At 42.2% G+C, this 17,814-nt stretch overlaps 1 protein-coding gene across 1 annotated transcript in view; it reads right to left on the bottom strand.

Annotated features, from left to right (window-relative positions):
* The window catches only part of Impg1 (interphotoreceptor matrix proteoglycan 1), a 126,258-nt gene that overhangs the window by 49,125 nt on the left and 59,319 nt on the right, over positions 1–17,814 (bottom strand). The window contains exons 8-10 of the mRNA XM_042687105.1: positions 10,990–11,048; positions 5,295–5,315; positions 2,002–2,240 (exon numbers count right to left, since the gene is read on the bottom strand). Of these exons, the coding sequence (XP_042543039.1) occupies positions 2,002–2,240; positions 5,295–5,315; positions 10,990–11,048 (319 nt within the window). The remainder of the gene's footprint in view (positions 1–2,001; positions 2,241–5,294; positions 5,316–10,989; positions 11,049–17,814) is intronic.

Raw genomic sequence — 17,814 nt, 5'->3', positions numbered from 1 at the left:
TCTGTGGGGCCTGAACTCTGGGCCTGGGTGCTGTCCTTCAGCTCTTCAGCTCAAGGCTAGTGCTCTACCACTTGAGCCACAGCACCACTTCCAGCCTTTTCTGCTAATGTGGTGCTGAGGAATCGAACCCAGGGCTTCAAGCATGCAAGGCAAGCCTTCTGCCACTGAGCCACCCATGCACTGAAGGACAGACATGAAGGTCACATCTGTAGGTGGATGTGATAAGAATTTCAGTAAAGGGGAGGGTAAAATGGGGAGAAGTTGGTCAGTGGGTGCAAGCATGTGTGTGAACAGAGAGGAGAAATGAGCTGGTCTGCTATTGCTCAGTGGGGTGACTATAGATATGGCAAGATCACTAAAAGCTTCCTGAGTGCTCTCATCCCAGAGAAAGGATAAATGTATGAATATGGAAAAGGATGATTTGACTACATAATGTGTACACATAGCACATCAACACACTGTACTCATAAATATGCACACAATGTATCATGTAGCTACTCAGGAGGCTGATATCTTAGGATTGTGGGGTAAAGACAGACTGGGCTTCATCTCTAATTAACCATCAAAATGCTGGACTGGAGGTGTGGAGAGTGTGAGGCCTATAGTTTAAACCTCATTACCAACACACACACACACACACACACAATTACAAAAAGAATAGTTGGACGGTAGATTTGCAAGTGTTCACTTTTACTGTGCGTATTTATGCCAAGCCTTGAGCCTGATTGGTAAGGCCAGTAGTGATAAAAATCCAACTAAGTTGCAGATTCTTGGTGGCTCATGCCTGTAATCCTAGCTACTCAGGAATCTGAGAGCTGAGCATTGTAGTTGAAAGCCAACACAAGCAGGAAAAGTCCGTGAGACTCTTATCTCCAATTAACTATGCCCTAAAAGCCAGAAGCGGAGCTGTGGCTCAAGTGGTAGAGCACCAACCATGAACACAAACACTCAGAGACAGTATCTAGAATCAGCCTCCCCCCCCCCAAACATGACTAAGCTGACTAAAAAATAAATAGTGAGGATGAATCTCATAATGAAAGACCAATTGTGGAGTCTTCGTTCCATTCTAAATCCTGATTCTCAGGACCCTCCCTCTCTTTCAAGACTCCACAAAGGGAATATCCCAGTCAATGAGCTGATCTTTGAGCTGAATGTGAGCTTGACCTCTTTTACCTTTGGCCTTGTCCCTGAGACCTTTGTGAGTGGGAAGAGTTTGCAGAGCTAAATCAGAGAAACAGAATTGGCAAACAACCATAGTTTCATGCGGCCATGCCTATTTCCTTGTCCACCTATGCCACTGTCTATGGGGTTGCTAGTGAATGCCAGCCTCCTCTCTCTTCAGGTACCCTTTGAGGCTCCTGAGGGTGTCTGATTGCCTTAATGACCACTTTGGGACATTCTCTCTTTGCTGTTACTCTCTCCCCAGGAGGCTGCCTTATATAACTGTGTCAGAGGTGCCTGGCTTCTGTCTGGGATGGCTTAGAATCATTAAGAAACTCTTCAGGCCTGGAGAGAGTGAAGAGACCTTGCTGCTTCTAGCCCTAGGAAGCTGCCTCCTTCCTGTGAGTAGAGGCGAGCTCTTAGGAACAGTTCCTTTATCAACTGCTCTTCAGATGATCCGGATTTCAATGCAACATCTGTCTCCTGCTGCGATCTGACCAACTTATTAGATCAGAGAATCAGTTTAGTTTGTGTCAAGGGAATGGCATTATCCAGGGGTTCTCTCTGCAGGAACCCAGGGGCAGACTGTGGATGACCTGTGCAGGTCTGAAAAAGGTGGATTCTCTAGGTGCTGTCAATAGAAAATAGTCACCAAAGGCTTGTTAAACCAGTTCTAGGAGAGTGAAGAGGAACAGAAATACTGCCACCCGTGGCGTACCTGTCATAGTAGCCATGACTGGCTTTATAGGACCTCAGTTAAAAATTACAGTTTTCATGAGACAGGCAAGCTTCTCTGTGGGAGTTGAGGTGAAGCTTGGAATTAAGACATAGCCCACTGACCTTCAGAGATCTGCGCTGTCCCCGTGTCCAAGGACTGGTCTTCTACTATTCTGCTGAGGAGTTTTTTCAGGTCTACAGGTGGGAGGTTGATTTCTGGTCTTTTGTCCTCTTCCACGGTTCCTTGGTGGGCTCCTTCAGGTTCAATTTTGTTGGAATCGAAAGGCAGGAGATCACCTGGGGGGCGTTTTGCTCGGTCTCTCTTAAAGATGGCTGCCAGTTGTACCTCGATGGAGTTCGAACTGCGAACACAGACAACACATCCCACTGAAAGCCATTAGTGGCTGCAGCCTCTAGCAGCCTCTCAAGAAGTGTCCTACTTAAAACGGTGCATGTTTAGCAGACATTTGAAGGCGTGAAAAAAATAGATATATATACATATTTTAATTCTGAAATTTAGTTTGGAAATTGAATGCCAGCTTCAGGAAGGATTAGGAGCTGAATATTTCCTATATTTATATAATTTTCTTTATATGGTATTTTCTTTTCCTTTTTTTGCCTTTTATTTTATTTTTTAACACTTTTTTTTGTGAGAATACCGTACAGAGGAGTTACAATTACATGGGCAAGATAACGAGTACGTTTCTTATCAAGCATTGTTGCTTCCTCTTTGTTTCCCCTTCCCATCCCTTCCCATACTCCCCCCCCCCCCCCCCCCGCTCCTCCCACCCGCCCCTCCGCCCCTCACCAAAGTTGTAAAGTTCTTTTTTCGACATAACGACTTGTACATCTTATTGTTGCAATGGGTCCACCTGTATCCCTATTTAAACAATTTGTATTTTCCCTTCCCCTCCACAAATTATACCAACATCAAATACAGTGAAAGCAGGGGTTATACTGTGTGGGAGGGACATACAAAGCAACAAAGAAATCATCTTATAAATATGTTAGAAACAATCGCATGAAAGAAAAAAAGCATTCGAATACATATCTTAGGGTTCAGTTCCCTAACATCAACTTATCTGACCTTTTCTGCTTGACTCAGACATACACTAGTTATTGCAAATAAGGGAAACCATGGGACCTATGTTTCTTTGGGCCTGGCTTACTTCACTTAATAGAATTTTTTCCAAGTCTTTCCATTTCCTAACAAATGGGGCAATGTCATTCTTTCTCATGGAGGCATAGAATTCCATTGTGTATATATACCACATCTTCTTGATCCATTCATCTACTGAGGGACATCTGGGTTGGTTCCAGATCTTAGCTATGGTAAATAATGCTGCAATAAACATAGTTGTGCTGGTAGCTTTAGTGTGGTCTTGTTTGTGATCATTTGGGTAAATGTCCAAAAGTGGGATTGCTGGGTCATAGGGGAGCTCTATGTGGAGTCTTTTGAGGAACCTCCATACTGCTTTCCAAAGTGGTTGAGCAAGTTTACACTCCCACCAACAATGCAGTATGGTTCCCTTCTGTCCACATCCCCTCCAGCATTTGTTGTTATTAGAGTTCTTGATTATAGATATCCTACCTGGGGTGAGGTGGTATCTCAATGTTGTTTTGATTTGCATTTCTTTATGGCTAGGGAGGTTGAGCATTTCTTCATGTGTCTATTGGCCATCCTTTTTTCCTCTTCAGTTGTATTTTCTTTATATCATTTGGAAAATAATGTAAGTGGTCCAATGTTAATGGACCTGTGTGTGTGTGTGTGTGTGTGTGTGTGTGTTTTAAAAATCATGAAGTCAGGAAAAGAGATGAATTGTCCTTTCTTTGAAAAATAGAAGTCTTTATGAAGCTCTATGAAATACCAATATAATTTGCAGTAGTAGGACAAAAGGTTATGCATACTGAAACCAGTTCTGTAGGCCATTTGTTTACACAAAGTAATTTTTAGGAAGAACAAAGCCCAAACAATACTTTGGTTGGGCGATGTGGTGGATGTAATCCCAACACTGATAAGGCTGAAGCAGAAGGAAAGGCAATCTGAGGCTAGTAAGGATTGCACAGTAAGACTCTCTAAAATAAACAAACAACACAAAGAAACCTACAAAAATAAGCAGAAGGAGTGTATAAAATAACAGACAGAAGAGAAGAGAAAAGGAGGAAATCAATACATTGTATGGTTCACTGGGTTTACTATCATAGTTATAAACAGAATGCCTTTTTGTATGCAAAAACAGAAACAAGATTATAGCTTGTCCTTGAGCTATAGCTCTGGCTGCAAGAATCAGGGTTGGCCTTTTGGTTCATGCTGTAAATCTACACAGAGGACTGCAGAAGTATTTTAAAGGCCACCGGGATGGATAATGTGTGTTTTTGACATTTCTTCAGACCACACAATTGGGTAGAGTTCATTATTTCACTGGTCAATTGTAGGATCTCAATTACTGAGCACTGCAAAGAATGGAGTATCCTTTCTCACATTCAAAATGACCTTGAAACCAAGGAACACATTCATTTCTCTGTATTAACGCAGATGGGTGCATGTTTGTGTGTGCAGTCACACGAAATCCCCTTACAAGCAATATGTAAGAAATTGTTAAGTCATATTTGCATTGCAACCACACATTTTCACATTTATCTAGTTAGATCTTAGGCTTGATAGGATCTTAACCAAATCAATGTTTCCCTGACTTTCTCATATAGATTTTTTTTCTAATGATATAAAGGTTTAAACTCAAGATCTTGTAGTGGCTTGTTTAGCTGGAACGCTACCACTTGAGCCATACTCCCAGTCCAACTTTTGGCTGATTATTTTGGAGATGAAGTCTCATGAACTTTTCTGCCCCAGCTGCCTTTGAACCAAATCTCAGCCTCCTGAGATGCTAAGATTATAGGCATGAGCCACTGACTCCTGTCTTCACATAGATTATTTATTTTTTTTGAAATTTAATTTAATTTTATTTGTGAACGAACATACTGTACAGAGGGGTTACAATTACATGGGCAGGATAATGCGTACATTTCTTACCAAGCATTGCAGCCTCCTCCTTTGTTTACCCTTCACCTCCCTTCCCAGCCTGCCCCCCTCCCCCCGCAATCCCAATCCTTCTCCTTCCCCCTGGCGCCCCCCCCCCCCCCCCCCCCCCGCCCTGCACCGATGACCAACCTTGTAAAGCTTGTTTTGGACATGACAACTTGTACTTCTCATTGTTGCAACAGGTCCACATTCACATAGATTATTGACCTGTGAGTTTTTATGATTATTTTAATCAACTGCTTCCATTTAAATAAGAAACTTCTAAAAACACATTGGTTTGACACAACCATAATATATAAATACTATTTGTTCAAAAACTAGCATATACATTTGTGGAGGAAAAATATACTGTATTTAAAACATTTAAAAGAATTACCCATCTCTTTCTTTCTTTGGTCTTCATTTTATCCATCATATGCCACAGAAATATGCAAAGGAAGAGAGAATTTTTATAAGACTCATTGAAGTAATTAACGAATTATTTCATATACACAACTTTTTCCCTTGCACTTTCTTCTATATGTGCCTGGAGCTTTGAAGAAAACATACAAAATGCCATCAGAACTTGGGTGGAAACTCTGAAAACTATTTGAATCTCAGGATGTAAGTATCATTATGCCATGTTTATGATGAGAATTTGAGATTTTATTCTTCATGTATCACTGGTTAAAGAAGTTGCAAATTGACTACATGTATTATGCTTTAGGTGGTACTATTGCTAGGGGAGTTTACAAAAAGTTTTTTTTTCTTTTTTTTGTTTTGGTCGGTTGTAGGGCTTGAACTCTGGGCTTGGGCGCTGTCCCTGAACTCTTCAGCTCAAGGTGAGCGCTGTACTGCTTGAGCCACAGTACCACTTCCAGTTTTCTAGTGGTTTATTGGAGATAAGAGTCTCACAGACTTTCCTGCCCGGGCTGGCTTTGAACTTCAATCCTTAGATCTCAGCCTCCTGAGTCACTAGGATTATAGGCGTAAGCCACTGGTACCCAGCTCAAAAAGTGTATTATAAACACCTGCCTTTTTTTCCATTAAATGATTAGTAGTTTATTCTTGAAAGTAATAATCTGATATTGACCCCTAGAACTAGTTTTTGGCCAATAATAATAATAATTCTTATTATTATTAGTGTGTGTGTGTGTGTGTGTGTGTGTGTGTGTGTGTGTGTGGACTAGAGCTTGAACTCAAGTCCTAGGTATTATCTCTTAACATTTTCAATCTAGGCTGGTACTCTGCCACTTGAGCCACACCCTCACTTCTTGCTTTTTGCTGGTTAACTGGAGAGAAGAGGTTGACTTTGAATGGCAACCCTCAGATCTCAGTCTTTTGAGTAGATAGGATTACAGGTGTGAGGCTCAGTGCCTGGCTGAATTCTTCTTTAGTGGATTCATCACACAAGCCCCCCCTTCACGGATATGGGACTACATTCAGAGAGGCAAAGTTTCAGTTAGATGTGGCTGAGGTGGGATTTGAACCCTGGCCTGAGCTTATTTTGCCATGCCACTATTTGCTGGTGCCTAAAAAGAAGGCCCTTTGGTCCATACGGCCAGAACCATTTTAGACTTCGGTGAGCCTATGTGTGGATTTGCTTTAGAAGCCATGTTCAGCTTTTTCGTTTTCCATTTCAAATGCTGGTTGCTTACAAAAATAGCCTACACTTTAGTTGGGTTTTAGGTTAGGGTGACAGTGGTCCTTGGTCATTCTGTGTGGAGTGTCAATTCATCCACCGTTCTTCCTCTCTTGTCACAAGACAGAGATAGACATGCTGTAGACACTTCCACTTTCTACCATGGAGACTGGGCAATCTAGGATTGACCAATCAACACTGAGCTCTGTGAACAGCCTTCCTTCTCCACCAATCAGACATCCATCCACTAGCAGTAAATGCCCCAGGCTTGTTTTCATCTATAGTTTGTAATCTATGGAACTCAGAGAGATGCCAGACTTCTTGGGCCAAGACCCTAGTCTTGCAAACATTTTTTTAAATTTTCAATTGCTTTATAGATGTATCAGTGTGTAAACAAATCGGGCACATCCGCCCTTTCCCCCTACCCTCTTGATACAACTGTTCATCTCTTCTCTGGAACTACAGATCAGTTTGCATTTTGTACAGTTTACTATAAATGGAATCATAGGACACTTCTGTCTGGCTTCTTTCATTCAACATAGGCTTTTTGTTTTTTTTGAGAAGTCGCCATGTTGTTCTGGATTCCATTACTACAGTAAGGATGACTCCACAGTGAAAATTAGCTTCAGTTGTTTTTCTTTTCTTTCTTTCTTTCTTTCTCTTCTCTTTCTTTCTTTCTTTCTTTCTTTCTTTCTTTCTTTCTTTCTTTCTTTCTTTCTTTCTTTCTTTCTTTCTTTCTTTCTTTCTTCCTTTCTTTCTTCCTTCCTTTCTTTCTTTCTTTCTTTCTTTCTTTCTTTCTTTCTTTCTTTCTTTCTTTCTTTCTTTCTTTCTTTCTTTCTTTCTTTCTTTCTTTCTTCCTTCCTTTCTTTCTTTCTTTCTTTCTTGTCATGGAGCCTGAACTCTGGGCCTGGGTGCTGTCCCTCAGCTCTTCAGCTCAAGGCTAGCACTCAGCACTCTACCACTTGAGCCACAGCACCACTTCCGTTTTTTTTTTTCTTTTTGCTTATGTGGGGCTGAGGAATCGAACCCAGGGCCTCGAGCATGCAAGGCAAGCGGTCTACCACTGAGCCACCTTCCCAATCTTTCTTTCTTTCTTTCTTTCTCTCTCTCCTTCCTCCCTTCCTTCCTTTCCTTCTTTCCTCCCTTCCTCCCTTCCTTCCTTTCCTTCTTTCCTCCCTTCCTCCCTTCTTCCCTTCCTCCCTTCCTCCCTTTCTCTCTTTCTTTTCTTTCTTTCTCTTTCTTTCTTTCTTTCTTTCTTTCTTTCTTTCTTTCTTTCTTTCTTTCTTTCTTTCTTTCTTTTCTTTCTTTCTTTCTTTCTTTCTTTCTTTCTTTCTTTCTTTCTTTCCTTCTTTCTTTCCTTCTTGTTGTTTCTGAGGCTTGAACTCTGGGCCTAGGTGTTGTCCCTCAGCTTTTCAGCTCAAGGCTAGCAATCTACCACTTGAATTACAGCGACACTTCCAGTTTTCTGAGTGATTTATTAGAGATAAGAGTCTCACAGCCTTTCCTGCCTAGGCTGGCTTTGAACTGCAATCCTCAGATTTCAGCCTCTTGAGTAGCTAGGATTACAGGCGTGAGCCACTAGTGCCAGGCCTTGGGTTATTTTTCTGTTGCTCTGATGATGGAGCATTTTTGCTTGTTTCCAGCTCTTGGATATTATGCATGAAGCTGCTAAGGATATTTGTGTACCAGCCTGTGGAACACTCTATTCTTGTACTAGATTGAATGACTATTGACACTTTCCCATGCTGGCTGTAAAGGTAAAGCGACATTTACAGCAGAGAGTATGCTCAGTAGATTTAGAGGTGGTCAGGGAATGAAGGAGAAGGGGTGCACTTGAGGGAAGGACGCTGCACACACTTGTGCAATCATGCCAGGGACGGCCCTTTATACTACGAATGTGTGCTGAGAGACGAACTGTAAAAACAATTGTGCTAATAGTAGACATCCTAATGACTCTCCAATTGTGTGGAGGGATTCAAATGATCTCACTGATGGGTAAGTACTTGTGAACTTTGGAGTCAGATTTTATACAAGTGGAAGGAAAGATAGTACCGTGGCACTCACAGGATTTTCAGTCTTCTGTAGGAATCTGGCTTCAGAAGGAAAGCAATTTCCTTATAATGAGTTTACTTTACAATATCCTGAGCACGCCTGTTAATGACTGAAAGTTTGTTCTGCTCCGGAGCTAATTGGTTATTACATTCAAGGGCAAAAATAATGCCAGTACCGGGGATTGAACTCAAGACCTTGGTGCTGTCCCTTAGACTTTTCCCTCAAGGCTGATGCTCCTCCAATCTGAGCCACAGCTCCACTTCTGTTGTTCTTTTTGGTGGTTAGTTGGAGATAAGATTCTCACAGATTTTTCTGCCCCATCTGGCTTCGATTCCTGATACTTAGAACTCAGCCTCTAGAGTAGCCAGGATTGCAGATGTGAGCAACCAGTGCCCTGTCCAGGCATAAAATATTCTCTGGTGGACCCAATTTAACACAATTAAAATCAGCAGTAAAATGTGAATCACACTAGCTTCATAAGCACCTTTGGCAGAAATGAACATAAATCCTTACAGAGATAAACGCCGGGGGGAAATTCAGCTTCCAGTGATAAATCTTTAAAAGCTTTAGCATGGAAAGTTTCATCTTCTAACATTTTGGTTTTCTTCTGAAATAGATTTTGCAAATTGGTTTTTCATTTATTGAAGGGAGGCGCTATGAACATTTAATCATTCACCAGGAGAAGTATTCTCATAGATTCCTTCGGCTTTAGATTAAAATTTTCTTCTTTAACTGCAGTGGTTTATTTAGAAGATCTTGCCATCGATGCAAAATATTTCTCTATCACTTTTTATTTTTCTCTAATCCATCTGATTTCATGTGGAGAACTGCAGAGTAGTGTCTTGAAACTAAAATGAATTTGTTTTGATAGATAATGAGAGTTTCATCTTTGATTACTTTTCAATATTTTCTTCCTTTGGGCAAATCAATAGAACTTTACAGATGGGGAGAAGAAATTAGGTGTGTGCACCCGGAAGCTCTTCTTTACAAGCATTGCTGCCCCGGAAGCTCTTTTATTTTATTTTTTAAAAATAGTTTCATTATCTTTCAGTAGTTGTACAAAGTAGTTGCCATTCAACAAAGTTTATGAATACAAAGCATCTTGACCAGTGTCACCTTTTTTTTTTTTTTAAGCCTTGTTGCATCTAGCATCCTCCTTAAGATGGGAGGTAGGAGAAATTCTGGTGAGGCTGTCTCCATTCTCAGATCCCTTCGGAGCATGGAATCTTAACCTGTTCACACCAAGACTAATATTTACTTGGTGGCATTCCTTTTTTTTTTTTTTAAGCCTTGTTGCATCTAGCATCCTCCTTAAGATGGGAGGTAGGAGAAATTCTGGTGAGGCTGTCTCCATTCTCAGATCCCTTCGGAGCATGGAATCTTAACCTGTTCACACCAAGACTAATATTTACTTGGTGGCATTGTTAAAACAAATAGAGAGGCAAATCATCTTGTTTTTCTCCCAAACTAACTATCTTGTTTTTAATTTTTGTTTTTGGTCCGGTTGTGGGGCCTGAACTCTGGGCCTGGGCGCTGTCCCTCAGCTCTTCAGCTCAAGGCTAGTGCTCTACCTCTTGAGCCACAGCACCACTTCCGGCTTTTTTCTTTTTGCTTATGTGGTGCTGAGGAATCGAACCCAGGGCCTCAGGCATGCAAGGCAAGCGCTCTACCACTGAGCCACCTTCTCAGCCCCCAAACTATCTTATGACCCTTCCTATAGATTTTGGAAATAATGAGCATCTAGGGGGAGACATAAAAATTTTTCCCCAAATCCCTTGAACCTGCCTTACTCTCGGGGTAGAACTGGCTGCATGCCTGTTTGTGCCAAAGCTATGGAAACAGGGTGACATGACATGGCTTTATGATTTCATTTCTTTATTTAAAAATTTAATTTAACAATATCCAAGATGTAACACATTACTGAAGTTCATATGTTCAAGTAAGGTGAAAGATCTTTGTTAGAAATCTGGCTTTTAACCCTGTGCCCATAGGGGCCGTGTTTTCTCCATGTAAGCTTTCCTATCTCTCTTGGGTAACACGGTGAGAGTTAAGCTTGGGTAGGAAGCCAGGTAACCTGAAACCCCAGCAATTCTTTGCTGCTTGTGAGATATTTTCCCGAAAGGTTCATTAGCGTCATTGTCAAGGTCAGCTCTGGAGGAGGCAGCATTTCTGACTCCCAGAAGAAGGAAGGAATACACTTCTGTGCTAACTCTTAAAAATCACTGGGAGTCATATTCTAATTAGACATTTCCTTTATGTGAAATGTATTCAGTCCTCAGGACTTGGCAGAGCTAAACAATGGAGGAAAAAGACCTTATAATTCTCATGACATCTCTTTTAAAATTAGATAAGAAGAAAGTAATTTCAAAATTGAGAAGAGTCCCATTCTCTTACTTACCTAAATCCTAACACATGGATTTCTTTGAATCCTGGAACTTTCTTAAATTCCTTTTGCAACTGCAGAGAGAAAGATATTTGTGACATGTTCTTTGGTTCCACTGGGGCAGATTACCAAAGTGAAAAAAGCCTAAATACTTTTGATGAGCTAGGGGAGAAAATGAAAATGGAAAATTGAAACTTGAAACAACCAAAGAGGTCAAACTCTTTGTTCTCAGTTATTTCTGAAACTCAGAGGAAATTATTTTGCTATTTATTTAGAAGACATGACTGGGTAGTTCTGAGCTGCTTTTATAGTTACTTTATATAATATAGAAAATAACTTTAAGGTGGTATTTGGAGAAAACTTTTCTGGCTACTTGGTAATTTTACTGACACAGAATAATATATTTTCAAACTCTGATTAGAGTTAATTATAGTACTGCTACTATCATGTGTTTTGAATCAAATTGGATGAACTGAGAAATATCTATCATATTAATGATATTCTTAACATCAGAACAACTGCTGTGACTAATTGAACAAGAAGATATATTCTAATCTAACAGATTAGATTTTCTCTTGGAGTTTTGTAGATGTCCAATAAGTTTTAAACATTTGTCCTTATTAATGATTTAGAATTGTTGTACGCAACCACTCCCTCGCCCTCGCCCTATGTCTCCTCCATACACGCTGGCCTTTCCAGGAAGCTCTCTCCTAGCTAAAGTCTCTCATAAAGGTGCTCATTAAATCCTGTGTCACTCTGTGTTCCCTCTTCACCATGGCCTGTCTGTCCTTTCCTGGCTCTATTCCATCCCTCTCAGCAGTCCCTCAGTCTCTTTGCCCCATTTTATTCCTGTCTTAACTCAATCTAGTGAATCTGCAAGCTCCCATCCCTAAACCTGCAGTGAACCCCATAAGCAAAGCAGCCAGCTCTGTACTAGGCCCCATACCCTACCACCCATCCATCTTTCCTGCAGAAAGGGTGGAAGGCGAGAGCAACGAGGGAGAAAAGCTTGGTGGGAGAACCCACTGGACAGTGAGTAGGAACCTCGCCTTGCCTTCCCTCACTCTCTTGTGGCTCCAGCAATCACATGACACATATGAACATCTCCACCTTAGCCACTAACTGAACCTGGCCAAAGCAAGGCCACTCTCTTCCTCTGCAGTCTGCCTTAGCCCTAGGCCTGACTCCGCCTCAGTGAAGGTCAGGAGTATGCATGCTGGCTGCACCAGAGAGCCCAGCAGCCCTAGATCCTGTTTCCCTATGATGCTCGCTACCATGTGATCACCAGACTCCTGCTAGTGTGACTCCCACGAGGTGTTTGCTCCCATCATGTCTGCCTCTTTCTCATTCCCGTGGCTGACACACCCTTCCTCTGAAACTATTGAAATGGGTTTCTTGATTATGGAGGAGAAAGAAGAGGAGGAGGAGGAAGTTGAGGAGGAGAAGAAGGAAAAGGATGAAGAAAGGAAGAAAGGGGAGGAAAAGTCTTTCCCTTTCTAAATTAATTGTTCTATAATCGGTGAATTTTGGGTAAATATCCCAATATGGGCTGCACTCTCTGTTGAATAAGGTCTAATTCTTTTTTCTTTTTCCATCCTGGAGCTCAGGAGCTGTCCCTGAGCTTCTTTTGCTCAAAGAAACTAGCAGTCTACCACTTGAACTATAGCTCCATTTCCAACTTTATTTTTGGTAATTTATTAGCTAATTTATTTGGCAATTTATTTATTTATTTTTGGTAATTTATTAGAAATAAAAGTTCCACAGACTTTCCTGTCAAAGCTGGTTTTGAACTGGGATCCTCAGATCTCAGCCTCCCCAGTAGCTAGGATTACAGGTGTGAACTAGTGGTGCCCAGCAGTTTTAATTATTTTAGAAAGTCTCTTTTGAATCAGTGCCTCTCATTCCATGCAGTCTGGCTGTCATATTTCCTGTCATTTTTTTATGCTCTAGTTCATTTTACACTATATACCATATGAGGTGTGTACCTTGTCCATTTCCTATTCTAAGATCATGCTCCCTGCCCCATGATCTCCCACTCTCGTGTGTGTGTGTGTGTGTGTGTGTGTGTTGGCTTTGCGGCTTGGACTCAGGGCCTCACACTTTTGTGTGGCTTTTTCACTGAAGGCTCACACTCTACCTCTTTAGCCACACCCATATTTCTAGAGTTTTGCTGGTTAGTCGGAGATAAGGGTCTCATGGACTTCTCTTCCCCAGACTGGCTTTGAACTGAGATCTCAGGAGGCTACTCAGCCTCCTGAGTAGCTCTGATTACTGGCATGAGCCACCAGCACCTGGCTCTATGTCTTGTTTTTACATTGTAACCTTTCTTATCCTTAACATCTAGCCAATTGTGGTTGGCAAAGAGGGAATGAGTAGATAGTGTATGAATTGAGTGGATGTCTCCCTCCCATCTGTTCACTCCACTGAGTGTCACCATGGTGCTGTCACCACATCTAACATCACTGCGTCTGTGTTTCTGGTACCCAGGTTCAGAGCAGTCATGTGTACTCAGTCAATCCCCAAATCAGTCGAGGAACTGATTAATGGCCAAGAGCAAGGATACAGCTGGTCACAGACCCCTGGGTAGAAATCTTGGCTATCTCAGGCAATAGCTTTGGATTATATCATGGATCCACCCCCCCCCCCCCCCCCCCCCCGCCCCCACACGCTCCATGGTGGACTGATTCACTTTCTCATTGTACTTTCTTGTACCAATATTAACACTAGTTTTTATTTCCTGAATATCTACAGTGACAAAAATGACTGAAGTTTGGGGACAACAAGGAGATACTTGGGTTTAAATATGGGTTCTATTAGCTAGCTTCTAGCTCTAAGACTGCGTTTATTGCTTAGTCTCTTTACATCTTGGTCTCCTTAGGACAAGGGGATAACCAAATCCATTTGTTAAGGGATCACTAGCAAGTCACAGGTGTCTGGCACACATCTGGCAGACTGGCAGACTGGTGAAGCTCTGTGATTTATTTGCTTCTGCTCCACTTGCCCTATGGGATTCCAGCTGCACCAAAGCTTGTTCTTCTCTGTTTCCCCAGGGATCACAGAACCTGGGACCTGGCAAGGACACAGATACCCTTCAATTAAAAAAAAAACTCAGTGGGAAAAAGCACGATGATAAGGTTCCTTCCCCAGACCAGCAGGAGATCTGGAGAGCTGGATCTCCTGATGTGAAAAGACTGAGAAGCATCACTCTTTGCAGAACTACTCTTCCGCCTGTGAAAATAGTCCATAAGTGCCCAAAGCTTTGCAGAGCTTGGGGTTACCCGGTGAGCAGTGGGGACCAGCCCTGGGAAGGCAGTGGCTTGCGCCTGGAACTCTCCAGAGCGCCCAGTGCTCTGTTGGAGGAGGCAGGGCAGGAGGGTTTACTATTTGCCTGGTCCAGGCCTCTTCTGTGAACATCTCTGTCATCAATTAAGAGTCAGCTTTGCTTAGGAGGGTGTAAAAGATGACCCCCCCAAAAGCTGTGGGTTAATACTGCTTGGGTTATCTTTAGGGCGAACCTTCCGATTGTGCTCTAAGCACTAAATTTCTAATTAAGTGCCCAGTTAATCTTATTAATAATACTAATGCACAAGAGGTTTGTTTGATTCTGCTGGAATGGATGTTAATGGGCTATTATATATATATAAAAAAGCAGCTCTGTTGAGTTTCCCTGAATGTTTACACAGGAGAAAGTATTCAGACAACAGCTAAGCGATCCTGTTTGACATTTGTATTAAATTGCTCATTAGGTTTATTGTGAAAATTAAATTGCTGCAAAGCACTGTCCATTAATTCCTGGTTAGTCCCTAATAGATGTGCTAATGCAGATGGTGGGCTGTGGGGGTGCTCTGGGGTGTGTGTGATTTCCTAATGGCTTACCCTGTGGTGGGGGTGGTCTGGATCAGGAGCTGGGAGGAGACTAAAGGCTGCAGACAGAGGGACTTCTTTTTAGAGGAATGAGACTGCACAAAGCAAATATCAGGATTGAGGAGCTGAGTCTTTGCAACAGGGGTGAGCAAGTTACAGTCTTTGACTAGTTAATATTTTTTTTTGTTTTGTTTTTGTCGGTTGTGGGGCTTGAATGCTGAGCTTGGGTGCTGTCCCTTAGCTCTTCAACTCAAGGCTAACACTCTATCACTTTGAGCCATTGTGTCACTTCTGGTTTTCTGAGTGGTTTATTGGAGATAAGAGTCTCATGGACTTTCCTGCTCAGGCTGGCTTTGAACTGCAATCCTCAGATCTCAGCCTCTTGAGTAGCTAGGATTACAGGCTTGAGTCACTGGTGCCTGACCTGTCTAATTTGCAGAGACTAGAAAAGGGGTGACCAATGGGGTATGATCCAATGGGCGTTTCTCTAGAAATCTGCATCTAGGAAATAGGAGGAACTGGATGATGGCCAAGAGCAAGGATGCAGGCGTGACAGACTGCCTGGGTAGAAATCTTGGTTATACCAAGTAACAGATCTGCCCTTTGTCTGGCAGATTAGTCTTCTCAGGCCCCAGTTGAGAAATAGTTGGGTCCTGTGGCTTATGCCTGTAATCCTTGCTACTCTGAAGGCTGATATCTGAAAGTTGTAGAAAGAAGCCAGCCTGAGGTTTATGAGATTCTTAGCTCCCATTAACTAACAAAATCCAGAACTGGAGGTGTGGCTCGAGTAATAGAACAGCAATATTGAGCAAAGAAGCTAAAAGAGATCCCTCTGGTTCTACTTACTTATAGGATTGTATGAAATATTCAGTGAATTTATACATGTAAATCATCCTAGCATTAGCCATTATTTCTTTACATGGCAGTTAGAAAGTTAGATGTGGAAAGGCATTTTGAGGTCATTTTCAATATGTGAGGGAGGAAACGAAACAGGAAAGCAAGTCATCCTAAATTTTCACAGCTCATTATTGGTAGAGATGAGAATTAAGACTCAGATTTCTTAAGACATACCCAGTACATTTGTTGCTGTCTATTACATTGCTTAGAGAATTAACAACAGATTAGTAGAGAGTCTATGGCCAATTATATAACTTTGAAATACTCTGACTTTATTTTATTTTATTCTTTGTACTAGTTCTGGAGCTTGAACTCAGGGTCTGGGCTCTGATCCTGAGCTTTTGTGCTCAAGACTAGTAGTCTACCACTTGAACCACAGCTCCACTTCTGGCTTTTTGGTGGTTAATTGGAGATATGAGTCTCAGATTTTTCTGCCCAGGTTGGCTTTGAACCATGACCCTCAGATCTCAGGATTCTGAGTAGCTAGGATTGATTACAGGCATGAGCCACCAGCACTCAGCTTACTCTGACTTCCTTCAAGATTTGATAGAAAGAATGATTCAAGGAGCAAATTGAAAGGTCAACAAACTATTCTTTAGTTCATTCTGTCTGCTAATCCATGTTTAAGTACTTGTGTATTTTAGGTGTCAGCACTGGGGCTTGAACTTGGGGCTTGTCTGTTTGCAGCCTGGTGCTCTACCACTTGAGCCACACCTCCACTTCCGGTTTTGTATTTTATGAATCCCTTATGCTGACCTGAAGTTTGTGGAAAGGATGCTATGTGTTTTACTGGCCAAATGCTGATGCAGGGAGAGGTCGGAGGATATTTTGCATCTGGACCTTCTCCTTGGGTGAGGGATGGGAGTATCAGAGTCTCACGTGTGAGAAGCCCGGGGTCTTGGTGTACACTGGCCATGCTGGGTGTGAGGCATGTGCTCATAGGCTAGCCACAAATGTGTTCTGTGAAGTTAGATCTAAATCATAAAAATACATGAAAATATAGACAGGGCCACCTGCATCCACAGACAAACATCTAGACGGAAATGTGGTATACTCAGGAGGGATTTGCAATGGCGAGACTTACAGTTTAACCAAATGAATACCAGGAAGCTGAAATGCATGGGGTGGGGTGAAGTCAAGTGGAAAGAGGGAAGACAAATGGAGGGAGGCAAGGTGAATTAATGCAGTCATAACATTCTGTGTATGACGTGGACATGGAAGCAGGTGCCTTGAGGGGGTGGCTAAGGGTGGGGGAGAAAGGGGAGAACCACAGAAGGGTCACATTGTACTTATACCCTGATGTGTCGGATTGAAACCTTTTTGTACAACTACTTATGGATAATAAAAAATTATATACATGAGCGGGGTGCTGTAATAATAAGTTCATGCCTGTAATCTTAGCTACTCAGGAGGCTGAGATCTGAGCATCCAGATTCCCAGCCAATTCTTGAAACTCCAATCTCCAATTAACTAACAACAAGCCATGGTGGTGCTGTGGCTCAAGTGATAGAACACTAGCCTGGAGTGAAGAAAAAAAGACAAATTTCAGGGACAGGGCCCAAGGCTGAGGTTCTGAGTTCAAGCCCTGGGACAGGCACATTTGCACCTACCTGTGTGCACACATGCACACACACATACACAAATATGAATACAAAATTAAACCTTGTGATTGCGTGATCTCTCAGTGCCAATGTTTTGCAACTGCCTTGTTAATAATTACAGTCCCCTGTTCTCTATTAGGGCATTAGAGTTCAAGATTGTTCTGTCTCAGGGATCCTCAGAGCCTGCTGGTGCTCAGAGTTGGCCAGGAGGGAAGGAGCCACAGAAGTAGCAACACAGACTTGTAAACAAACCAGTGCCATCACGGTCATGGTGAGCCATGTGTACCGCGCTGTGGCCGCAACGCACATTGGGAGTTAGTATGGGCAGTAGAGGGGCTCTGTTTCCACTCCGACCCCTAACCCCAGGACCTAAAATGACACTTGGAGGAAACAAGAAGTGGTGGTGGGGGATGTGCACATAGTTTGCATTTCTGGAAACTGGAATGCGAAGAAGAGAGATGATTCAAAACTGTTCCAA

This window comes from Dipodomys spectabilis, unplaced genomic scaffold (genome assembly GCF_019054845.1).
Source record: "Dipodomys spectabilis isolate Male_0828 unplaced genomic scaffold, ASM1905484v1 ptg000102l, whole genome shotgun sequence".
NCBI classification, from domain to species: Eukaryota; Metazoa; Chordata; class Mammalia; order Rodentia; family Heteromyidae; genus Dipodomys; species Dipodomys spectabilis.
Note: the sequence above shows the minus strand (reverse complement) of the source record. Positions and strands in the feature narration are given on the sequence as shown.